This window comes from Nothobranchius furzeri, chromosome 3 (assembly GCF_043380555.1).
Source record: "Nothobranchius furzeri strain GRZ-AD chromosome 3, NfurGRZ-RIMD1, whole genome shotgun sequence".
Lineage (NCBI taxonomy): Eukaryota > Metazoa > Chordata > Actinopteri > Cyprinodontiformes > Nothobranchiidae > Nothobranchius > Nothobranchius furzeri.
In genome coordinates this window covers 73,396,567-73,422,450 of record NC_091743.1, presented here as the reverse complement: position 1 = coordinate 73,422,450, position 25,884 = coordinate 73,396,567, and the positions used below count along the sequence as shown (strand labels likewise).

Sequence of the window (25,884 nt, the reverse complement as noted above, 5' to 3'; positions counted from 1 at the left end):
CTGAGTCACAGAAGAAGAGGAAGCAGGAAGAGACCTGCTAAATTGATTCATGTTTTCCATCTCGGTTAAGAAGTTCCAGCGAACCTGGACAAGTCATCAACTTTCAGTTCAGCACAACTGAGTTCTGGGAGTCTGCACTCCCACAAATGCAGGATCCCTGAGAATATTTACAGACATGCTGCTGTTAGCCCTCAGGCTGAAGGTTTCTGTAAAATAACACTAAATAAAGAAAGGGCAACTTGTTAGAACTGGTGTTCACCAGAAACTTTCTCACTAGGACTCACATCTGCTTTGATATCTGTAGAATAAAATGAGGTTATTTGTAAACTTGATTTGCCTTTCTAGTTCTGTTTGGGTTTTGGAATTGATTATAAATGCAATTTATTTGGATTTACTGCGTTATAATTCAGCATCCTGGCATTCTTTCATGTCATTTCTTGTAGCTCCCTGTTGTGTTCAGTTCTCCTGGTTCCTCTTCTACCTTCTCTGTATCGTTCTTCGTCATCCTCCTTGTGGTTCTTGTTTCTACGGTTCTTTTCCTGATTCAGATTTGTTTATGTGTGTCTTGTCAAGTTTGCCAACGCCTTGCCTGCCTCCTGTTTTTGAGCCATTTCAAGAAAATTGCTTTTATAGAACTTGAAACACAATAGGAAAATAGAAATAAAAAACTGAACTTCTATTGATGTTGTCTGTAAATAATTATTAATTTTAGCTGATATTCATTGGAAAAGGGTAGAATGCCTTCTCCAGATGAGGTCCTGCCCCAAGCGGAGGAGTTTAAGTATCTCGGGGTCTTGTTCACAAGTGAGGGAAAGATGGAGCGTGAGATCGACAGGCGGATTGGTGCTGCATCTGCAGTGATGTGGGCGTTGTACCGATGTGTCATGGTGACAAGAGAGATGAGCCAGGAAGGTGAAGCTCTTGACTTACTGGTTGATCTATATGGTCATGAGCTTTGGGTAGTGACCCAAAGAACGAGATCACCAATGCAAGCAGCTGAATTAAGGTTTTTCTGCAGGGTGGCTGGGCTCTCCTTTAGAGAGAGGGTGAGAAGTCATCTGGGAGGGACTGACAGTAGACCCGCTGCTCCTCCACATCGAGAGGAGCCAGTTGAGGTGGCTCGGGCGTCTGGTTAGGATGCCTCCTGAACTCCTCTCTGGTGAGGTTTTCCGCAAAAGTCCAGCCAGGAAGAGACCAACAGGAAGACCCAGGACATGTTGGAGGGGCTATGTCTCTCAGCTGGCCAGGGAATGCCTTGGGATTCCCCCGAAAGAGATGGCCCAAGTGGCTGGGGAGAAGGGAGTCTGGGCCTCTACAGGCTGCTGCCCCCGCGACCAGACTCCAGATGAGCGTCTGGAAATGGATGATTTTAATCACCTGGACAGAGATACTTTCACATTAAATATCATATTTGATTTGATTTAAGATCATACTGACTCCTGAATCCTTCAAACTAAAGTGTGGCCAATCTTACATTTGAACTCACAGTCTAAAACTAAAACTGACTAAATTCTGATGGGCTGCACTGCAGCCATTGCACCAAATTTAAATTACAATCCTCAAATCCCAAGCACTTGTAAAACCAGTGGGAATTTTAGAAACATAAGTGAGAATGAAACTGTTTTCTTATTCTGAAGGTCACAGGATTCAGTTTTAAGCTGTCACAGAAATTTCTGAGATCATTAGACTCATTTGTTCATTTTTACAACTTTTGTACAAAATATAAAATTGGCAATTCACTATTTTTTAGACGGTCTTCATGAATGAATGGATTTTATTTAAGTGTCATGCACAACACGTGCCCAGCCCATTAGACACTATTTAACAAAGGAAGAAATGGCCATACATTTACAAAAACATTATTTTACATAACAGGATAAAGTACCACGATAAAGTCTACTTCTTTTCAGATCTTTTCTTTTTTCCCTCTTCAGCTCCCCCTCAAATAGCAAACAGCAGGAGTTTGTAGTTGGGAGTCATAAGTTTTCCACAGGAAGCTGACTGTTAGGTTAACATTCCTGTCTGTCTTATGCTGGGTGGTCACTGTGGTGAGCTTAATGAGCCACTGACAGCTGCTTTGCTTTGCCTTGTAATCATCATTTCCTTTCATAGTATTTAACATTTTGTGCATCACAATGCTTTGAATATTGCACAGTGGATGTTGGAGGTTCAGGCAGCAGCCCGCTCCCCCGGAAATGTTCAACATGTTTATGGGTTTAACTTTTTCTCTCCCATACCGAGTGTTCAGGAAGTGATGCTGTTAACAATTTCACTGTTTTTGCATGGCTGTGTGCCTGAAACAGACCAGCTCACGCAGACGGCCGCACTGATCTTTGGCCACGCCCCCCTGGGGCGGAGCCTATAATTCGGCACCGTAATAGCTGCGGCTCAGCGGTTTTCCAGAGAGAAGACAACAAAGATCTGCCCTTTCCGCTCCTCCTGCTGCCCTCCTCACATGTAAGTTATCCGTCCAGCTAGCCGTTGTGCTTGTCTCCTCCCTCCGCGTCTCTGTCGGCTCTGGGGCTTCTGAAGCCGAGTGAATCTGTCGAAGCGTGTTAAAAAAAAAACTCGAACGAGAAAACCTCTCGAAAAAGTTTAAACAAAACTTTAGTTCACTGCGACTGTTCTCTGTCGGTGTGTGTGTGTGTGTTTTGTATCTGTGTGACTAAAAGGAGAACTCGATGTGAAAGTTCAGGAGGGTGGAGGGGTGTTCTGTTCAGAGGGAAGACATGTTCAGACTTTTTGTTTCCACTTTCTTCAGCAACTTATTGTGACATCCTTTAGCCGGTATCCTCCCCCGTTGGCCAGCAGCTTTGTTTTACTACATGGTGCCCAAACACAAGCCGAGATTTGTTGTGTTTAACTGTTACATCAAATAAAATCACTAAGTGACATAGATGTGTATCTGGTCGCTCAAAATAAGATGATGACACGTGTTTAAAGTTTAAGATCTGGAGCTAAGAGGACATAGCTGCACTCTGGAAATACTCCAAAACATCTGATTTAAAACAACACATTTCTTGGAGGTAATCTAAAGACCATTTTAAGTATTAAGATGCGTTTTCACGTTACATTAATTACATATTCAAAGAAGATAGGGTCGATGATCCTGGAAGAAGTCATTCCAGTAAGCTACATTTGTGAAAACACCAAATTATAAGACCCCCCCCCCCTTCTTTTTGCTCCGCCCACTGGACACGCCCCCAGAGTACAGGAGAATGCCAGATGTAACCGATACTATCAAACATATATACAAACATAGTTCTTTTAACTTTTTGACCAAGTTGGATCGGGCTTATTAAACTGGAAATCTCCTTGACTTCTGCTAAGACTACGTAATCATAACAATTTAGAATGCTAGCTGGCGTAACTAGCCTAGCATAGAGGGGTATGTAGGGGGGGTCGGGGAACAGATGAATAATGGATGATCGGGATCCAATTAATAAGAACAAGATGTTCACAATGATCGGATGGTTTTTTTTCTAGGATTGTACGTTTCAAAAGGCATTACAATTATTAATATTTCGACAAAACATTTAATTTATTGGTTACCTTCAGTATGGCAAGAGCATTTCTAGCAATATGGCAAAAAGGGCCCCAGAGAAACATCGTCATCCACTCCACCTTCAATAAAATTAACTCTGTATATTGTTGCTCCTTTTGCGCCATACTGTATTATTTTCTCCCATAAAATTTGAGTTCCACAGCGTTGCTATCTAATAGACACCTTTATCTATGCTATTTTTCATATTCAGAGATTGTTTACAGCAGGATTTAATGATAGGATTGTGTTTATAAAGCACACATTATGTATTTTATTCTTGTAATAATACCCCATTAGTAGCCTGTGGTTTTTATGTTCTTCTGAATAAAAGTTATTTATCATCCTTCAGAAACTCACTCTCTAATGGGCACAGAAACTCTTTAGAAGAGATCAAGCTAATAAGATTTTGTGTGCATAATTTAACACTGCAGCACAAAATAAAAGTTTATTACTGATCAAAGACAGAAGAGTCCCAGAATCAATACTTTTTATGTAATTTTGAGATAATTAAATATTTGTTTTTGACTTTATTTTGCAATTAAACTATTAAAGTGACAATGTTTAGTTTTTACCAAAATGTTGTTGAAACGGTTACAAAACGTTCACTATTCATAAATGTTATTTTGTACATTTACCTCTTTGCTCATGGCCAGTGATGAATGAGAGTCTTATGTACTTGTCAGTTTGCTGGAGGTTTCGCTCCCAAGGATTTTTGACCCTAATGGCCATTTGTTGGTAAGATCTTACTCGAACACAAAAATATTGCATGCAAGCAGTGATTTAGGTATGTACTGCCCCCTATCAACAGGGAAAATACACATTGTTTCTTTAAGTGAGAAACTCATTGGATTAAGTGACATCTAAAATGACTTCATGGTCTGATTAGGCTGAAACAAGGCATCTACTTCACATCCTGGAGGTGGAATGGTGAGGGAGTTATTTATGTTATAAACAGATGTAAGAGTGCCACCATAATGTCAGAGTCATGTATTTATTTAAATATTTTCTTCTTGTTTAATGATTTTTCTCAAACTAACTATTGGTGCTTTGCTTTGAGGAAAGAAAATGTTTTACATATACAGTATATGGTTCAAGGATTAGATCAGCTGTCCTTTTGCTGGGTCACCTGACCTTTAACATGTTCACCTAGCCCTGTCCTTGGTCACCTGGTCTTTAACTGGTTAACCTGGCCTTGACCATGGCCATCTTGCCTTTGACTGGGTCACCTGGCCTTTTTGTGGACATCGGAAGGAACACTGTGTGTTTTCCCTGGCAATAGAAAGCAGTAGATACCTAAATCATTACAAGCAAGCAGTATTTTTGTGTTCAAGGAAGACCTTACCAACGGATGCCCATTAGGGTCAAAACTTCCCTGGGAGTGTAACCTCCAGCAAAATGACAATTGCATCTGACTTCCTTTCATCACTGGCAACAAGTGAAGAGTTAAGTGTGTAAAACAATGTTTATTAATGGTGAAAGTTTTGTAACTGTTTGTTACAAATAAGTAAATGTGTTTTGTCCTCATGGGCTCCTGTAGGCGTCGCCCAGAGACTTAGACTGGCTCCCGTGTGTTTTAGACCTGATTTTTATGGTTATATGTTTGAAACCAACAGTGGCGTTGTTGCCTTGCAGCAAGAAGGTCCTGGGTTCGCATCTCGACCTGGGGTTTCTCAGCAGGGAGTTTGCATGTTCTCCCTGTGCATGCGTGGGTTCTCTCTGGGTACTCCGGCTTCTTTCCAAGGTCCAAAAACATGACTGTCAGGTTAATTGGTCTGTCTAAACTGTCTTTAAAGGGGCATTATGGAAGTTTGACAGCCAAAACATGTATAGAAATAATACATTTCTTCTTCATACATTCTCCTGCAATGTCCTGGTCCTGTAGAATGAGCCCTGGCATTTTTACTGTGATTGCCTGTTTTGCTGTAAAATCACAGAAAAAGAGAGATGCTCGGGTCGAGCAGGCTGCTTCATGCGCGTTGACGCTCAGGCATAGCCCGTAGCATTTGCTATCAGTAGCTTTAGCAGCAGAGAGTGAGGTAGTGCCAACTCAGCGACTTTGTCGCTGTTCCTAACGCCTAGTGATGAACCTAGCTACATTTCTGAGGACCCTTAGCTACTTTCTTCTAGATATTTCCTGCAAATTAGCAACAAAATAGCCATTTTCGCTCTGAACCGTTCTTTGAACGTTGTTTTAGCTGTAAATGAAAAATGACCCGCACTTGTATAGCGCCTCTCAGAGTAAGGACTCCAAAGCGCTTTACACTACAGTGTATCATTCATCCATTCACACACACATTCACACACTGATGGTGATGAGCTACGATGTAGCCACAGCTGCCCTGGGGCGCACTGACAGAGGCGAGGCTGCCGAGCACAGGCACCACCGGTCCCTCCGACCACCACCAGCAGGCAACGTGGGTTAAGTGTCTTGCCCAAGGACACAACAGCAGAATTCTCTGTCAGAGCCGGGATCGAACCTGCAACCTTCCGATTACTGGACAACCCGCTCAGCTACTGCTGCCCAATGATGTAATCAAGGATATAAATATTACAGATACAAAAGATGTCATTGGTGCATTAGCTTATCTAGTTAGGCGTCGGACTCTCGTGCAGGAGACCTGGGATCGATTCTGGGTGTAAACATAGTTTATTTAGAGTTTCTTTTTTACATTAGTGGTATATTTTTTTACAGTAAGATGCCCAAATTTTTATTTCAGACTCGCCGAATGGCATTGAATTCACAGATAAAGATGTGGGTTCAACTTTCATTTTGGAGCAATTTTTCAAGCAAGGGAAGGACATGATCTGAGCATGCAGGAGGACTGACCCATCATAAACCTTTAATTAGCTGCGCGTTCTCCTGTCCTCTGTCCTCCGGGACACACACACACACACACACACACACACACACACACACACACACACACACACACACACACACACACACACACACACACACACACACACACACACACACACACACACACACACACACACACACACACACACACACACACACACACACACACACACGTCTCAGCTGTTATTTTCATTAAGGAGTGTGCATGTACAGCATGCGCGCCTCGTACACGAGACTACTATTGAAGCTGCCGTTACGCTTTTGGCCTGAGGGGGCAATTGCGAGCATAAAAATTCAAAACTACGTAAAGTCCCTTTAAGTGTCTTAAAGCCAAGATCGATGGCCCTCATAGAAGTAACATTGTTTTGTACCTATAACCTAACAGGTTATGTGTCAGATCTTGTGCCCTTTGTTATTTTTTCATAAACAGTTGTGATTATTTATGTTTTTATGCGTCAGACAAAGACGCAGCACTCAAACTCTGTTGCAGGCATTGCTCCAATAACAATTAAAGCTTTGAATCTTGAATTGAGGGAATGATGTTTTATTCTCCAGTGTTTAGTTTTAGATGCGAGTCTCCAGTGCTCTTTTGTAACTTCTCCACGTGTTTTAAGGTTCTGCATTTAAAGTGAGTGATTGAAACAGGACACTGAAACGCTTAACGTAATTATAGACAGAGGCAGGTTGTGTGGTCTGAGTCACTGTTTAGGCAGATGAAATTATAGAGGCCTTACGCCAGATCTAAACTACAGAAATAGATTGTTATAACTCAGTCAGCATCAATTTAGTGTGGTTTACGTGACTCACAACCAAAGATCTGATTCAGGAGAGACAACAGGAGGTCCAGCTGGACAGGCATTAGATTTAGTTTTGACAGCACAACCTTGAGAATAATCATTATATTCATTGAAATTGTGGCCTTTTTTTGTGTGTGTCAGCATGACTTTAAAATAATGATGTCTTAAAATGAGTGTTTTGGTCCATGTGTAACTGGAAGTGAGTGGGTGGTGTAGTGTTTGTTTTTATTGTAAGAAGTTGCTGAGGTCACAATCTGAAGTCACGTTGGGGGTTTGGTACAGGCGTGTTTATTCACTTGTCATTCTCACACTTTAAGCAGAACTGTGATCGCTTTTGGTTTCAGTTACTATCTGTTGCAAGCCAAGCCACTGGGCTAACTCTAGGTGTTAAATCTCCTTGGCTCACAGTACAATATGGTGGGCTTGACCCCAGACCCCTCCTGACGAACACCCTTCCTCTGTGGAGAGGTATTTTACCTTGTGCAACCTAGACTTTTATTACTGGTAAAATCACCTTTATTTTGATGTAGGAAGACTCGTGCTGTATCAGAACAAACTGCATGAGCTCATCACGCTCAGAACAGACCCTCGTCAGCTTCTCCTCTGATCAGGTGAACTCTGATGTAAACAACCTGGGATGGAATGAAGCAACCAGCAAACTCACCTTTTGCTGTGCCAGAGAAGGAAGGGACGCCCCCACGAATTACTTCTAATTCCTTCCCAAAGGAGGGAAAAGTTTATTCCACACACAAAAAGGAAAAAAGGTAATCCAACACATGGAAGAACAGCTTAGGCTAAATAGGAAAAGTTCTTATCAAAAAACCTAGATTCTAGCTGATCCGAGGAGAACAAGCTCTCTGTGTTTACACATACACTTTTCAGACCCAGCAGCAACCACTACCCCGACCAGAACCAACAATCACTTTTTATTCCACCCCTCCCACCTTCATGCATCATAATTTTTTCTCATTCTTCCCGGCTATTTCTTTTTTGTTTATTACTGTCTCAAATCAAAGATCAACTTCTTAGGCCTAGTCCACACGTAGCCGGGGTTTTGTAAAAACGAATATCCGCCCCTCCAAAAACTTGCATCCACACCACCTCGTTTAAAAACAAACTCTGTCCACACGTACCCGGATAAATACGTTGTTAAGGACATGCCAGACCTGTAGGCGGCAGTACTTCCCCCGTTCTTAACCTCGTCCTTCGTCTGTGGTCTTCCGCAAGGAGCAATAATTCCGCTTGCAAAAACAAACAAGCAAAAAGCGCTTGGACAATTGATAAAGTGAGCGCAGCTCTGAGGGCATCCATGCTGTCGGCTAGTGTAAACACAGGTCGCACACGTGATGTCAGCATTTTTTTGTCACGGAATGTGACGTTGCGGACCTTAAAACTCCGGTTTTGTCCATCCACACGCAGACACCCAAAACGGAGAAAACGCAGATCTTCACTTTGGCCGGAGTTTTTAAAAAGATCAGTTTTCGTGTGGATGACAGGCCAAAACGTAGAAAAATATCTACGTTTTGGCAGATCCCCGGCTACGTGTGGACAGGGCCTTAACAGGAAGAGTCATATTTTATTTTTGCAGCACAAAACTCCCCCTTCCACCTCTGCAGGCCCATCCTTAATCTTTGTGCTTTTAAGGATGGTTTATGCTTGACGCGTCCGCGAGGTTCGCATGGCTCCGCGCGGCGAAATTGCGTCATTTTAACAACCACGCCCCTCCATTGCGCCTCCGCACGGCCCAAAATTTCCGCACCGCGCACCTAGGAAATTTTCTAACCACACGGACGGTCGGACGCGGAAAAACATGGCGCACTGACAAGAACTAGTATGGCAGAGGTTCATAAATACAGACATTTGTATGATTCAGCTGTCAGAGATCGCCGTGATCAACATGTTGTTAATAATTCTTGGAGAGAAATAGCTCGCGTTGTCGGAAAAGACGAGGATGCTGTAAAAAAATGCTGGAATGCCATGTTGTAAACAACAGTAATTTTTACTTCTACTATGGTGTAGTGTTGGATGCATGCCGTAGAGCTCCATGCTGCCCCGTTCAGTTTGGGAGAATATTGGCTCACCGCAGAGACAAGCCGCATGAACCATAAACACTGCGATTTGTGAAGCGTGTTCCATCCGCGAGCCGCATCACCAAAGTGATGTGAAAGTGAATGCGTCAAGCATAAACCAAGCTTAACGCCTCCTCGCCCAGGCAGCAGTCGAGGCCCCCCTCTTCTTTCCTTTTTCACACATGCAGTTCCCTCCAATTGACCTTGTTTTTACATTCCATGCTCTTGTTTCTGAGAAGTCAGGCATGCACACTTTCAGAGTCTTGGTTCTGACAAACCCAGTCAGCTTGCTCTCTTCCACAGAACTGGGTGCATGAGAGGGGGTGTCGGTAGGGCTGGAGGTCAGAGGTTTCCACACAGAGAGGAGCTCAGCTCAGGCTCGCACCCTGTTATCAGCGAGTCTGCCCTGAGTCTCCTCTCAACACTATCAAAGATTTTCTACTCATTTTTCAATTTTTACTGATTAAAGCAATTTTTGATCTTTACGTCATCAATAGAGCGTAATAGCACAAGCGACTTCCAAACGTCTGCTTGATTTAGCCTTTAAGAAGCGCTGTGGGACAAATACCTTTTAGATTTTTATTGTATTCCTTTTTTAACTTTCTGAGGAGTTGTGTGAACTGATGAATACAACTCAAACATTTTGCTGTTAGGGGTAAATGTTCAGGGTCTCCATTCTGAACTTTGCACACTTGCTTCAGATTGCCGTGCATGTTTCTGGTGGAGCCGTTTCTGTCCTGACACAGCAGGTTAATGTAAACAGGATGGTGCCACACAGCTAAGCTAATCCATTTGTGCATTTTTGGACTCTGACTCTCTCATCCATTAAAGGTCATTGCTATCAGCTAACTTTACTAATGGCCTACAGCTCTGTGAGTCAAATTTCAGCTCACATTGACATGACCAATCTTTAGCTCTTTTAATTAAATCACTAATGGGACTGGAAGGTTTTCCTGTAAATAAGTCTCTAATCAGTCTCTAAAGTTTAATTATCTGTTTTTCTCTGGGCTGATTAGCTACTATGGTCTTTAAAATTCAACTTCCATACGTTCAGAAGGGTTTTTCCTTTAACAGTGAGCGTTGTTTTAAACACTTTAGATTTTGGTCCTGATCATTTAGGATATTTTTTTTTTTTTGGTTCTTTAGTGTTTTGGGACCCAACAACAAATATCTCAGTTATGAGCTTTTATATTCAGTCATTTGGCCTTTTCCTACCAGCAGCTTTTTGCATAAACACAGTTTGACAGGCCTTTTAATAATAATAATAATAATAATAATAATAATAATAATAATAATAATAATAATAATAAAAATGGATGCTTTCTTAACCCCCTGGGAAAAACTGATATCTGCTTTTAACCCATCCCTGAGTAGCAGTTTTTACAGTACCTGGAGGGTAACTTCCCATGAGGTTCAATGTGTTGCCCAAGGATACTTGGACAAATGTGGGATTAGAGCTGCCCAATGTGACATTTCTGCATCAATTATCCAGTGTGTGTGTGTGTGTGTGTGTGTGTGTGTGTGTGTGTGTGTGTGTGTGTGTGTGTGTGTGTGTGTGTGTGTGTGTGTGTGTGTGTGTGTGTGTGTGTGTGTGTGTGTGTGTGTGTGTGTGTGTGTGTGTGTGTGTGTGTGTGTGTGTGTGTGTGTGTGTGTGTGTGTGTGTGTGTGTGTGTGAGATAGCCGCGTCGCAGGTCCTGCTTTGATGTCGGACTCAAAGTGATCTCAGCCAGTGTTGAGGCTATCTGACACAGCGATCCACCGAGGCACCCACGAGAGGTTAGTTATGTGAGATTTTGTTGTCTCCACAGTGAGTTTGAGCTACACGTGGTGGTAGAGGGACCTATGGGCCAATAGTTGAAGGTTTTGCCTCAGCTGAAGGGTAACCCTTCAGCTTTTGAATCAGATGAAAGCTAACCAGGCATAAGCCGGTACACCAGATGGCCGGTCCACGTCTGTTTCACGGACACTGAAGCTGCATTTCCATCAGTACCTACTTGGCGCAGCTTGACTTTATTCCACTCTGGTGGGTGTGCTCATCATAGCGGGTGAGGGCATGGGGGTTATTAGTACACAGAGTAAGGTGGTCTGTATGTGACACAGAAACAACAACAGTCGACATTGTAGTGATGCTGAACATTCTGCTTCGGTTGGTCAAACTTCAACAAATCAAGAAGTTCTGCGTAAAGCTTGGTTTATGCTTGACGCATTCACTTTCCGCACGGTGATGCGGCTCGCGGCTGGAACGCGCTTCACAACTCGCAGCGTTTATGGTTTGTGCGGCTCGTCTCTGCGGTGAGCCAATGTTCTCCCAAACTGAACGGGGCAGCATGGAGCTCTACGGCATGCACCCAACACTACACCATAGTAGAAGTAGAAATCACTGTTTACAACATGGTATTTCAGCATTTTTAACAGCGTTCTCGTCTTTTCCGACAGTGCGAGCTATTTCTCTCCAAGAATTATTAACAACATGTTGATCACGGTGATCTCTGAGAGCTGAATCATACAAATGTCTGTATTTACGAACCTCTGCCGTGCTGGTCCGCCATGTTTTTCCGCGTCCGACCGTCCGCGTGGTTAGAAATTTTCCGAGGTGCGCGTTGCGGAAATCTTGGGCCGTGCGGAGACGCGGTGGAGGGGCGGGGTTGTTAAAATGACGCAAAATGACGCAACTTTTCCGCGCAGAGCCGTGCGGACCTCGCGGACGCGTCAAGCATAAACCAACCTTAAGGCCTCGCTTTCTGCATACATGGCCAGTCTGCCTCTGCTGGGAGACAATACAAGAGGATGCTCTTTTGAATTGATGATAGCCTGACGACCATCACACTGATCCACTTAAACCCAGTGAGGTCCACTTAAATCTTTTTTAGACTTTATTTGGCTTCTGCATCAGGTTTTGGCTGGATTTGTTTTTCCAAACATTCTTCAGGAAGTCCGTTTCAGATACTGGTTATTTTTTTGTAGATATGTTTTAGGCCTGCCAGTTCTTTTTGTTCTGCACTTCCCCAGCCCTTTCTCTCCTTATCTTTCCTTTTTTCATTTATTTATTTTTACCCATAGGCAGGGGCGCAGATAGGATTTTCAAACTGGGGGACACAAAGTTCCAATGTACCCTCCCCCAAACACACACACACACACACACACCACACACACACACACACACACACACACACACACACACACACACACACACACACACACACACACACACACACACACACACACGCGCACACACACACACACACACACACACACACACACACACACACACACACACACACACACGCACCACACACACACGCGCGCACACACACGTACACATACACAAACTATTGCAAGCGCCTTAACTAGAGCTCAGTCAGTTTGTAATTTCATCCAATGGTAGATAAAATCTGAATATTTTTGTCAGTGCATGGAAAAATGGCCAAAACTACCTAATAAAATCTGCTTCTGCGGGCCAGAGCCTTGCAAGAACCAGACATTACATACTATACTGTTTTATTTGTATAGCACATTTAAAATACAGCATGAGAGCTGTCCAAAGTGCTGCACAGGCAATTACAACAAACTAAAAACCAAACAAAGATAAAAAAAAAACACTAAAACCATAGCTAAAACTGCAAATTCAAACAGATAAACACAAATATTCTGCACCAGGCCCCAAAACCAGAATTGGAGCCGGATCTTCGTCCTTGTTTCCTGGTTCTTAGTCTTTGAAGCTTCTTGGATAACAAAAGAAATGAGTCTGATTTCTCTGAAGCGGGATAAATGGAGAATAAAATATACTTTAAAAAAGTACATACTGGGGTCAACCCAGCAGTAAAAGGTACATGATGAGGATTTTCTGGAATACTTGATCATAAATTAGTTGTTTTCCTCTCTTGTCATATAACTCCTAGATAAAAGTCGTTTGCTGTAAACATCTCCACCTCAGTGATGCTGCTGGTAACCATCTGGTCCTTGTCCTCCATCAGCAGAGCAGCTGCTTTCTATTCTGGTTTCTACCCAGGAGGCAAAGGCCATGAGAACCAGAGGAAGGAGTGCTGATACAAGGAAACCACGTGGCCTCTGTCACCCCCACCCCACCCCACCCCCGACCCTCCTAATTTTAAAACAACATGCAGCCTCTGACTCAGCCGACAGTCAGGACACTTCCACCGTCCTTTCAGCTCCTCTGGGGTGGCGGTGCTTCTGCAGGTGTTTTGTCTAACCTGCTTTGTGTGAATGATGCAAGTTACTTAGTTTTAGTTTTAAGGTTTAATTTTGTGGCTGATTTACAACGAGGACGTTTCTACTGCTACTATGGGACCTTTAAATCCACTAATCCATCATTAACAAATACTTTCAGCTCATTACACCTGTTTTTGCTCATTATGGTAAACACAAGGCTACTGTTAAAGAAAGAGACTTTTAGGAACAGGGATTGTTTTTTGTTTTTTTCACTTACCAGTGATGTTTACAGCACACAATAAAGAGGGGTCGTATATCACCTCAGAAGCTTTAAGACTGCAGTGAAACGATCTGCAAAATAAGAAGAATAAAGTATTTGTTATTGTTATTATGCTTTTAGAATTTGTTTCTACTGCTGCTTTTTTATTCCGGCTCTTCAGACTGTTTTCTTGTCGATCTTCGAGTTCGGTTTTCCACCGACTGGTTGACTCTGGATATATTTTAACATCAAAAAGTGACCTGGATGTGTCTGCAGGCTTGATAAAGCCTGACCTTTAACCTTTTATAAGCAATGTACATGTAGAACATGAAGCTCTGTGACTGGATGATTTTAGGGCTCATAACTCCGTCTGTACGACTATAAATCTGGTACTCGTTTGCCTCATTAGGTTTTAGCTTGGGCGTTGTTCCTTTTTTAACAAAACTATGTGATGGAGCTAGATTTTTTGTTTTGCTCAGAAGACAATAATTATTGGTTCTTCTTATTTCAGGAGTTTCTATAAAACATGTTTTTCTGGCATTTCCTTGATGGATAAGATGAGTTTCTCGTCACTTGAGATGGTTTAATTTGATCTCGCAGAGGAAGGAACATTAGCTGATCTTTTGTGAAATTGTTCAAACAACTAAAGAGTTCAGGATTGTCCTTCCTAAAGCTCTCTACAAACAATAACGCGCATGTTAGTGCCATCGGTGAGTGATGGCGGATGGCTGCTCATACTGATCCAGGTTCTGTTGGAGGTTTCTTCCTGTTCAAAGGGAGTTTTCCTCTCCACTGTCGCTGCATGCTTGCTTAGTATGAGGATTGCTGTAAAGACTCTGACACTAGTCAGCGACTTGATGCTTTTAACCAACTTTTTACCATCTTGGCCATCTAGACCTCATGTTATGTGGTGAACCTTCATGTCACACAATCCTAAAGACAAAACACACTTCACACACCATAAGAATGTGCACACAGCACAGTAGACAGAAGTGAGCCAAAAGCTGAAATGTGAGAATCTGAAACTATTCCAGATCTGATTGGTATTCAAAGACAGAGTTTGTCTGCTGTTGGGCATTCCTGCAGGAGCAGAGGGAGGTGATGTAGAGGAGGAGGAGGGGGCAGAAGGAACAGGGGGCCTCCATTCTTCACTAAAGATCAGGAACTTGGCTCTGCTACTTAATCTGTGTTGTACAAGCTAAAGGAAGTGTGCATTTGTTGTTGATGATGTCATCATTCACTCTTCTTCCACAGCTGGTTTAAAAACGGATGTGGGGTGTCATAATCCTAATAGACCTAACGATGCTGCTCTTCTGCCTTTGACCATAGATCCTGCCTCCGCCAGTTAGAAAGCAGTGCTGAACTCCTGCTTGATGATGATAAATCTGAAAGGCGCTACAGAAGAGCAGAGGAAAATGGCTAGATGACAACAGCTATGCCCATATAACTGATAAACCCTCAGTTCATCGACTTCACTTCCTGTCTCCTTCTGCCCCCCCTCCTGTCGCCAATCTCAGTCATGTTGTTTAAGAGGAAGCTGTATGTCATCTTGGGGATCGCTGCAGTCTTCCTTCTCATGCTGGCCAGCCAAAGCATCCATAGGAAGCACTTCCAGCCACTGTCATTGGCTCAGCTCAACAGCCGGGCCGCGCCCACCAGCAAGGAGGCAGGTAAGGAGCAGAAATGTGAAAAAGAACAAAAATAGAGGTAATATTATGATTATTATGTTTACAAAACTCCTAACTAGTAACAAACCAAACGGATCAGCTGGAGGGGAAGACTATTGTGACTTTTACTGAACGGGACTTCACTTTTAAAGCTGGTTTCAAACTCTAAAGCAGTTGGTTGGTCTCTCGTTAAGAGCCATGATACACTTGCTGATTAACCTCGCGTTGGCGCTGGCAGCAGGCTGTGTTATTGTTCACATACTTGCTGCTACATGACACTGCACTGTGTGCAGTACTGTAGTGTTCTCCTAGGGGGTGCACTAAAGAACTCAGACCGGATAAAGAGCCGGGTTTGTGGGAACAACCAAAACAGACACGGAGGGAATTTCCCCGCTGTGGGATCTGTAGTCTGTTCTGTTCTAATTTAGGCTCTTTTTAACAGGACAAATACAAAAATTGCTATAACATAATCATTCCATGTTATAAATGAAAACGCATGTTTGTGGCCCATAAAGGTGATTTTGGCCCTTGTCTTGAGGACCAGGATTATGGACTGCGAGGTGGATTATAAAACCTGAAGGTTTGCCCTAAATTTGACCAGGACAGCAGCAGCTGGAGGGAGAGCAGGTTATCCCGTAATCGGAATCTTGCAGCTTCGATGCCGGCTCCGACCAGAGAATGCTTCTGTTGTGTCCTTGGGCAAGACACTTAATCTGCCTTGCCTGCTGGTGGTGGTCAGAGGGCCCGGCGGCCTCACATCTGTCAGTGTGCCCCAGGGCAGCTGTAGCTACAATGTAGCTCATCACCACCAGCATGTGAATGGGTGAATGACTGATTAATTTATTTAACCCTGTTTTACCCAGATGAGTGGATTGAGAACTCACTCTCATTTACAACGACGATCTGGCCAAGAGGCAGCAGATTGTGTTGTGAAGTGCCTTGGGGGGTTGTAGAACCCTAAGAAGGGGCTATACAAGTACAGGCCTTTTACCATTTACCATTACATCCCTAGTCAGGGATTTTTAAATGCATTTTCCTGCAGCTGTGGAACCCACGGTGGCTCCTCCCGCTTCGACCCCACCTCCTGTCAACACCATCGATGCTGACGAGGAGAACAACCCACGGTAATGCTCTAGGATTCATATCCTATCATTTTCTCTGTGGTTCTTATCTTAACTCCTCCCACGTCATCCTCCACCAGGTCATGTGGTTGCTCCGAGTCCTGTGTTTCGGACCTGGACTGGTCTGACTGGTTCACCAAACGCTACGACCTAAAACAGCAACCCATCCTCCGTGCCACCAACAACTTTGACCCAGATGCACTCGCGTGGTGGCTGGTGAGGAGAAACATAAGCATCTTTATTTACTCAGCCGTTAGCTCAGGGTTTGATATCCAAAACGACTCGCTTCACCATAAATCTTTTTTTTTTGTAATTAATCAAATAAATTAATGAAAAACTGGATTGGATTGATTGGATTGTTATGAGTGTGAACTCTGATTTATCAAAAATCATTTTATTTTGTAAAACATTAGAGAACAGCCTTTCTGTTTCATTTTTTACCAGTTAAGTAAATCACAAATAAACATTTATTTTTTTTTTAAGTATTTTAAATTAAACGGAGAGCATCAAGAGTCTGAGTCCTCTTACAGGAAATCGTTTCAAGCAGATCACTGAAAACCGATTCCTGGTCTGCGTTCAAACGCTCAAACAGAAATTACTTTGACAGACTTAACCCTCTGGAGGCAGGCCCTGCAGACTTGCAACAGTTAAAACCTACCTACCTGGTTACTCCGCATACGTATTCCATGAGCACTTTTTAAACTCAGAAGTACCCCTGAAGGACTTAGTTGTCCGTCCTTTTATCAAAACTTATTTTGAGCCTGAGAGGGTTAAGGAGGATTTGGTGTAATGTCCTACATTCAGCCTGCGGTCTCAACGTGTCGTGGAAACACGTCTGATTTTTCTCCTTTGGAAGCTGCCAGCAGTCTACGCGAGGAGAAAATGATCTCTAGTCTCTTTCCTGCATTTATGGATCGTGTCTGGCTGTAGAAACCATTAGTAGATTAAACAGAGGGGGAGGGGGAAATGCTGCAAACATCTTCACTGATTCAAGGTTTGCAGAAACTGTAGGAGCTTCTCTGCAGGGCTGAGTGTTTGTTTTTGTTTTACTGGATCCTTTCCGTTAGGAATTGAGCTTACGTGATCATCTGTAACATATCAGAGGATGTCTCTAAAGTCAGCTGGTGTCCTTCTAACTAAATCCTGTCTTGTGCTCCAGAGTCTTCAGCAGTCAGGTAAAGATAAGACTTTAGAGGGCGTGGTGTCGAAAATGTTCCAGATCATTCCCCCGCCCACTCTGGACACCACGCCCCACCCCTCCCGCTGCCGTAGATGTGCCGTGGTCGGCAACTCTGGCAACCTGCGGAGGTCTGGCCACGGCAAACTGATAGACTCACACAGCTTTGTGATCCGGTGCGTATGTCCACATTAATGTACGCAGATGCATAAAAGCCCAGAAACTCTCATCTTTCTCTTCTTCCAGAATGAACAAAGCAGTGACGCAAGGCTTTGAGAAAGACGTGGGGAATCGGACCACACATCACATTCTGTACCCGGAGAGCGCGGTGGATGTGGCTCCAGGTGTCAGCCTCATCCTGCTGCCGTTCAAACTGAGAGACCTGGAGTGGCTGACCAGTGCGCTGTCCACCGGCGAAGTCAAAATGTACAAAAATAATCAATCTGCCAGATATGTAAATAAATAAATGCTTCATATAATGACAGACATCACTAAAATTCTGCATCAACCTGAACTAAACAGATTTTTAAGTGTTATCCATAGATGAGGAGGTATCCATCAGTTTGATATTTTGGGTGTAGAAAAACATGAATATGAACCTATTGGAGTATAGGAGTGTTGATCTGTTTGCATAAAATAATTCTGAAAGTGAATAATTGTGTTTACAGGACCTACATGAGGGTTAAAGACAGAGTGAAGGCCGATAAAGACAAGGTAAATAAACCCTTTATTCTTTTCCTATGAAATGCACATTTCACAGCATTTCATTTAAACCTTTTTTTCCTGTATGATTTAATTTATTTTGATTTATTTAGATGGACAAAACCTTCAACCTGACAATCTTAAAGAGGTGGTTCACTGAAAAAAGATTTTTAATGAGTATTTCTGATTCTAATGGGTCACTCTGACATTTTCAAGCAGGCTGAACATGAAAATAGTCTCCTACACCTATCTCCTGCTTTAGCTTCTGATAGAAACTAGGAGAAAGTTGGCATTAGTGACCTGCTTCCAGGGAAGGTGGGTTCCTGGTCCAACACAAGCTTCAGGGGGATGAGCAATGCCTGTTGACACACTTGAGCTATTTTCTCCTGGATGCAGGCCTGAAATTAAATTAAAACAAATTGAAGCTGAGGCAGGAAAATACAGGAATGCAGCCAAAAAAGGGTTTGAGGGTATTTCTCATGAGGAAACGACAATATCGCATTATTTAAAAGCTCAGAAATGTTGAATTTTCACGATATAAAAGCTTCATGGACTCACCCATCTCCACTCAAGACGGGGAAGGCTGTTGTTGGTTTAGCGTCCAGGAAACAGCAGAGAGCGTTTCAGTTAGTAGAAGCTAACCGTTAGCATTATCAACCCCACCACACAGCAGAACTCCTCCAGGGTTGTTATTGGAGGAGATAAAACATCAACGTTGCAGAGCAAACCGAGTCAGCGGTAGAGTTGTGTTGCTGTTAGCCAATCAGAAGAGAGATGTCCACATTTCAGGAAATAAGAGACCAGATCCTGTCATCTGAAGCTGCTTTCTCCTTCAGCTGACTTGGCATTCATTCCTACGAGGGACCACTGCAACACCTTCTCAGTGGCCTAGTAGTAGAGTGTCTGAAATGGTGCAGGGTGACTGTGGTTCAAATCCAGTTGGGTCATACCAAAGACTTTAGGAATGGGACCCAATGCCTCCCCGCCTGACGCTCAGCCTTAAGGTGCTGGATTGGTGGGTTAAACCAAACAGTTCCTGAGCGTGGCCACTGCTTTAGCTCACCACTCCCCATGGGAGATGTCATTTCACCAGTGTGATGACCAACCGACTGACCAACCGTTCCATTCCATTCAGTGAAAATTGCTCTAAATAATTTGGTCGGATTCCTGCCAGGTGCAGAGTGTAGGGTCAAACTTCCTGGAAACTGCTTTTTAAACAAGCTACATTTTTAAAGACATGGGTCTTTTGTCAGTGCTTAAAAGTATGAAAAGTAAAACCCGGCAACAGCAAAATTTACAGGTTGCTCACAATTATTTACAATAACAGACAACTGAATATTTCTTTAATAGTATTTCTGATATAAAACTGTACAGTTATTAGATTTCTCTTCCGACTCAGAGTTTAATGGTTGCAACACAATGCATTATGGGAAACTTTGCTGTTCCAAGTCCGCAGAAGGATGCATTGATGCATCCTCGATACAGTGGGAGGAGCAAGAACACACCTGGGAACTTTGAGCTACCATGATGCATACTTAGCATTGGAACAGTCCTTGGACCATCGTTTATGACGTTTCACAAGGACTGCAGTACATAAGTACAGACAAGTATGCATATTGAGGAATGGCCACAATGTCCAACACCCTTTGTTCAGGCTCCTTCCCTGAAACCACAGTAGAACACCGGATGTAATGGATCCTGTCAAACAACCACAAAAAGATTTTTCCAGTCAAGAACAAATAAAGCCTCAATGGTATTTGGTCTGCAGCCTCAGCAGGTCTTCCATTAGCCTGAACAGTCTTGTGTCAGGCCAATCACAGCCCTCTGTGGGTTTGGTGGATGGGATGATGCGACGGAGCGTAGCAACTAAGATGGTGTGTGTGTGTGTGTGTGTGTGTGTGTGTGTGTGTGTGTGTGTGTGTGTGTGTGTGTGTGTGTGTGTGTGTGTGTGTGTGTGTGTGTGTGTGTGTGTGTGTGTGTGTGTGTGTAGGTTCTGGTGGTGAATCCTGTGTTTTTTAAGTATGTTCATGATAATTGGACTGAGCATCACGGTCGTTACCCGTCTACTGGCATGCTGACCATCATCTTTGCTCTGCACACCTGTGACCAGGTAGGAGACGGTTTGGTTTGTTTTAATGTCGAACACGTCTCTGGCCTTTACACAACTTTTTTTTCCTCCAGGTGTCGGTGTTTGGTTACGGTGCTGACCAGCAGGGGAACTGGCATCACTACTGGGAGGAAAACCGCTACGCCGGAGCCTTCAGGAAGACCGGAGTCCACAGTGCCGACTATGAGACAGAAATCATCCACCGGCTCGCCAAGGAAGGCAAGATTAGCCTCCACCTTTAACATGACCACTCAGCTGGTGACTGGAGAGCCCAAACAACCAAATCTGAGCCAGTCTTTGGGTGTTTTCACACAGAAATAAAAACTCTATTTTTAACTTTTAAAACCACACTTGCCTTGAGCTGGGTGAAGCCAGGCTTGGTTCAGCATGCTGTTGAGCTTAATCATCTGTGAACACAGGCGTGAATGTGGAGCAGCTTCACACACCTGCTGATCCAAGATCAGATACAGATGTCCTGTGGAGACTCCTTTTGGGTCATGAAGAAGGTTTACCAAGGCTTTGTTAGGGGGGCGCTTGACGGACTGTCCTGCAGTCTGTGATTAATGGGATTGACCACAAGTTTTGCTCTGAGCTGGAAACAACCACAGGTGTTTTAAAATGTTTTTTATCCTGTTTCATAGACATTATGTTACTTTTCTTTTTTATTGAAGCACTTTGATTTGATGAGGAGATGTGGGAGGAGGCCATACGGTTGTTTCGCCCACCAACTGCATAAGATCAGTTTATTCCATCCAGTGTGTTTAATTGTTAAACCCATCATGTGCCAGAAGGACTGGATCTGGGATCAGAACCGAAGTATTTGAAATGCGAGACAATAATTTCTTCTTGATAAGCTGTGGAAGAGGCCCGTGTTGGGTTCGTCCCGTGGTTCACCGTTTACATGATTCATCTGTCTGCAAATATTCATCTCACCTTTACTCCGTTATGCACGATGTGTTTAGAAGAAGTCCTGAATCAATAACAAATGATGCGTGGCTCAGTTCCCACTAAGCCCCACCCTCTTTAGTTCCCGTTGCTAATTCGGATAAGCCGCCACCGCTAACTGCACGTTTAAACAGAGAGCAGTCAGTGCTGAAGCAATTCCTTGGGAAGCTGTTGAAAACCTTTGGAGGCTCCAACAGCTGGTGTCTTTGAGGAGCCATCAGAACTGTCAGAGGCCACGCCTCGTAGATGTACCTAATGCCAGACTAGGAGGCATGGAACTTCAGATCACAAAGGAGAAGACTCATCAAATGTCACTCATGTCTGATGGAGAAAATCACTGAAGACCAGATCGTTGATGCTCATCAGCTTAATGTGTTAAATTCACTGGTATGCTGTAGCGAGCGTGTCCTATTTGTTGGTTCCTTTAAAACCTGGTTCCGTTAGAACCTTAGAATACGCTGCTTTCTCAGGGAAGTTGGGGCCGCAGGTGAGTATTATTGTACTAGACCCTGGTTTGGACCACGCACCTTTAATTAGGACTCACCTTCTAGTTTAAGGTGAAATGAAATTTGTCCTACTTGTTCTTCCGTGATAACACCACTTTTTTTTTAGTTTCTCCCGTTATTTATTGGTTTTAAATACTAGGGCAAAGTTCACAATGAGGCCATCTTTGTGATTATTATTTGGGTCCTATCAGGATTAATTTGCGCCTCTGTCAGCATTTGTGGGCGGTGGTAACTAGAAAATGATTCTTATTAGTTGGCCAGACTAACATACATTTATCAATTAATCTAATTAATCCACCCTTCCCACTAAACAAAGACTTTTAGTGCAAAAATAGCCTGTTTGAACCAACGAACCGTCATGAACTATAGTCCTTAGGATGTCCCGCTACCGAGAAGGGGGGGGGGGGGGGATTTCTCCCTCAGTTAAGGTTTTCTTTTCTTAATCTGTCACAACCTGTAAACAAGTCCTGCCGTACAGGAACAAGCTATTCAAGGTAGCTTACCTCCAAAAGAGGAGATGATGGTCAGGGCCCCCCACTCAAACCTATAAAAAGGACCTTTAAGAATCAAGAATGAGGTTTCTTTTTCCAAAAATTTATTTAAAAAATTGCAAAATACAAAAAATAAGTAAATATAAAACTAACCTATCCCCTGTGGAGGATGTTAATGCTAAAATCTTCCTGAGAATAAATGGTTGACTTGTGTCAACACCAACCTGTCACTCTCTAACTCTAGGTACGACTCTCTCCTTCTCTCCCCAACGACTTGTCTCTCCACTGTCGACTGCCCCAACTGTTCCAGCTCTGCTTCTAGCTGCTCTTTTTATACTATTCTAAACAACTGCCAAGCAATATCTCAAACAGTCATGAGACAGCAAAACAGTGTGATCATTTGTCAGTTTCTTACCTTAGCTCAACACAAGACAGCCAAACCCATATGATGTCACATTTGTAAACTGGTCTTCAGCTCCCCCCAAAGTCCAGAACTTTCCATGGAGGGCTTGTCCTCTTCTGAGATGCTTTATCTTCAGTTGGTCTTCTTCTGTCCCAGCTTGGGTGCGTGTTGTTCAGTTGGGCCCCTCCTTCTTGTCTTTTGGCTGATTTTACTCGCATGAGCAAGTTCAGTGTGCCACAGTGTGGGTCCAATCTTATCTCTGTGGCCCACCTGTTGACTCCGTTTCTTGCCACTGTTTTGGCATGTGGGAACTTGCAACAATGCTAGCTGAACAACAGCCTGCTAGGTGGCTAGCTTCAGGAAGCTCATTGTTTCTTGGTTTTATGTGATACAAAACTTTTATCTTTCCTTGGAACAATCAGACATCCGTGTTTATTATTATGTCACAGTTAGGGGTAGACCGATATTTGCTGTTTTTATGCAACAGCATCAGATGATATTTGTCCTCAGTAAAGCTGATCTAAAGTCAGGCATGTCCTCGGGCAGCCCGGTGCTGATGCAGAATTTAATTTAAATGTAATTTTACATTCACTAATAACATCTGTATAATAAATACTCTAAATTAACTTTTTCTAGGTGTCTGACTTTAACACTGAGCAGTGCACAAAGTTAGGATTTAACAGTTTGTTAAATTCAGAGTAAAAAACTGATTCTGATTCAGAAATTTTGTGCATCAACTGATGTTATTAGTGATATTTTAGCATGAAATAAGGTCGACATTGTCTGCATATAAGCCATGGAGATGGGCCCATAAAAGTCAGCAGTACACATCGGCTGATCGTGTCTCTTACACATCTGCATCGGCATCAGCAATAGAAACCAATATCAGTCGGCCTCTATTCTTGGTGACTGTGGTCTGCCACAAGCTTTAGTCAACAGAGACATTTATTCATATTTTGCTTCAGTTTAGGAAACAGGATAAACTAAACTTCATTGATTATTCTCTTGGACGGCCACGTCTTGCTTTAGCATGCACCCTAGGAAGATCGGTTCACCGTTTTTCTATTTTAGAGCACAAATGAAGCCCAGAAATCCACAACCCTGATGCTTCTCCATAGAGAGAGATGGTGAGGACGTCCGAGTCTGCTGGTTTTTAGGAAAATGCTGTTTGTACGTTTGTGCCTGGAGGTGAGGGGCTGAGTGGGACAGAGCCACAGGGCAGTTCTGTTTACCGATAAACAGTCGTGATAAGCAACATGAGCATCATAATGAGAAAAAGTTCTGAGCTCAGAGAGTTTTAGACCAAAGCTGGAAGCTCAAGATGGCTGGACATGATGAACCCAGTCCGTAACGACAAACACGAAGGAGACAACCACAAGTTTAAAGATTTATTCAGCTACGAGCGTAACGATCATGACACATCGGTGTTCAGCATGTCGTAACAAAACTAAAGTGCAGTTTCAGTTCAACCAAAAGGAAAAACATGCATGCAGAGACACCAGCGAGAGGAGCAGGCCTGGAGGCCAGCTGCTGCACCGTGAATGTATTTCTGCTGACTAACACACTTTTATGTTTGTGTCACAGTTTAAACTTTTGAGTTTTCAGCTTTCTTTGAAGAAATCTTTAGTGCCTGACTGCTTTCAGCTGTTGGAATGTGCCTTTTATGAATGCATGTGAACAAGGTGGTTAACTGTGGGACCATTGGGAATAAGTTATTTAGATTTAAATGTGTTCATTTGGAAATGTTGTGCCTTTTTTTGTTCTTCTAACAGAAAACCTATCAAGTTGGTTTGATTAGATTGTTTTACCATTAAGAAAGAAGATATTAGAACATCCTGAGCTGAGAGTCTTACTCAGGTTAGTAAAAGATCACTTAACGTGCATTTAGTGAATTTGGACGACCGGTTTACCCTAACCCCTTTCTCACTGCGATTGCACCTCTAGTCTAACAAACTTGAGTTTTATTGAGGAAAACAAACTTTTTCAAACTGTTTGACACCTGTGTGTGAACAGGAGGTACCTTTTTCAGAAGATGTTTGACCTACAGCCTTCTTCACTCACACCGACTGTTCCTTTGTGCCTTAAAAACAAAACCAACATTTCCCTCTTCATCCCAATCCGGTCAACATTAAATTCTAATGATGCGGAGCAGAAATCATAAATATCATTCAAAAAAATGTCCGTTCTTTGAATTTAAAATCACTGTTGTGGACATGTGTGCCCTCTAGTGGCGGGATGGTGGTATTTCAGCATTTTGTTAGAACAATGAGGATATTTGTTTCACAGAAGAAAAAAATCAAAGCAATTCAGATGGAGTCTAATATGTGAGTAAAAAGCTCCACTTTTCTTGGTTTCAACATCCAACAAATCTGTTTGCAGAATCAGGTTTAGATGATTGAATTTACTGCTTCCCACGACTGTCTCATCCCTGTTCAGTTGATGTCCCTGATAAATATTAGATGGCGATTAATAATATTCCAAAATACTGCTAGACCTGCCAGAAAAAAACTAATAAATGATCATAATGCTGGATTACCTGCTGGAGGCTGCCGCTGTGTCATCACCTCGCTTCACCTGAGCAGGAACAAGTTTAATATGGTTTTTTTTTTGTTGCTTTAACCCTTTGCTTTTCACATTTTCGCTGAAACGTGGTTTCTTCAGATTTTACATCAAATTTCATGCAGTAGATTGTATGAGAATCAGGGATGCATGAGAGTGCAGGTGGAAATAATCAGCAGATGTGCAGAAATCCCTTAGTGAACATCTGTATGAAGCAACAGCTGCTGCCCAGACAACGTGTTCAGCTTTAATTCAGCTCTTAGCCCTTTTACACACCAACTCACAAAATGTTGATGCCAAACAGAGAAGAGCACTGTGACCTTTTACCAGAACAAAAACATGTATTTAACACTTACTTTGAATAAAATAAAAACCACATTGAAACAAAACAAATGTATGTTGTTCTTACGGAAAAGACAAAATGCTACTGAAACCAGGAGTGGAAGCCACGTTTAGACCAAGTTGTTTGTGTGTGAAATTCATTTTTTATTTCCAACGATTAAGAAA

At 42.9% G+C, this 25,884-nt stretch overlaps 1 protein-coding gene across 3 annotated transcripts; it reads left to right on the top strand.

Annotated features, from left to right (window-relative positions):
- Positions 1–2,207: 2,207 nt before the first annotated feature.
- Positions 2,208–25,766, top strand: st3gal8 (ST3 beta-galactoside alpha-2,3-sialyltransferase 8). Of its 3 annotated transcripts, none has more exons than XM_015958516.3 (9): positions 2,212–2,457; positions 15,029–15,369; positions 16,409–16,490; positions 16,568–16,703; positions 17,647–17,840; positions 17,911–18,090; positions 18,333–18,378; positions 20,357–20,476; positions 20,548–25,766. In XM_015958516.3, the coding sequence occupies exons 2-9, from the start codon at positions 15,219–15,221 to the stop codon at positions 20,713–20,715; spliced, it is 1,077 nt and encodes a 358-aa protein (XP_015814002.1). In that variant the 5' UTR covers positions 2,212–2,457; positions 15,029–15,218; the 3' UTR covers positions 20,716–25,766. The 3 variants fall into 3 exon arrangements, with proteins under 3 accessions (XP_070405627.1, XP_015814002.1, XP_070405628.1); XM_070549527.1 differs by lacking the exon at positions 2,212–2,457 and adding exons at positions 4,857–7,965; positions 10,951–11,046 and having other exon boundaries at positions 20,357–25,766; XM_070549526.1 differs by having other exon boundaries at positions 2,208–2,457; positions 20,357–25,766.
- Positions 25,767–25,884: the final 118 nt, after the last annotated feature.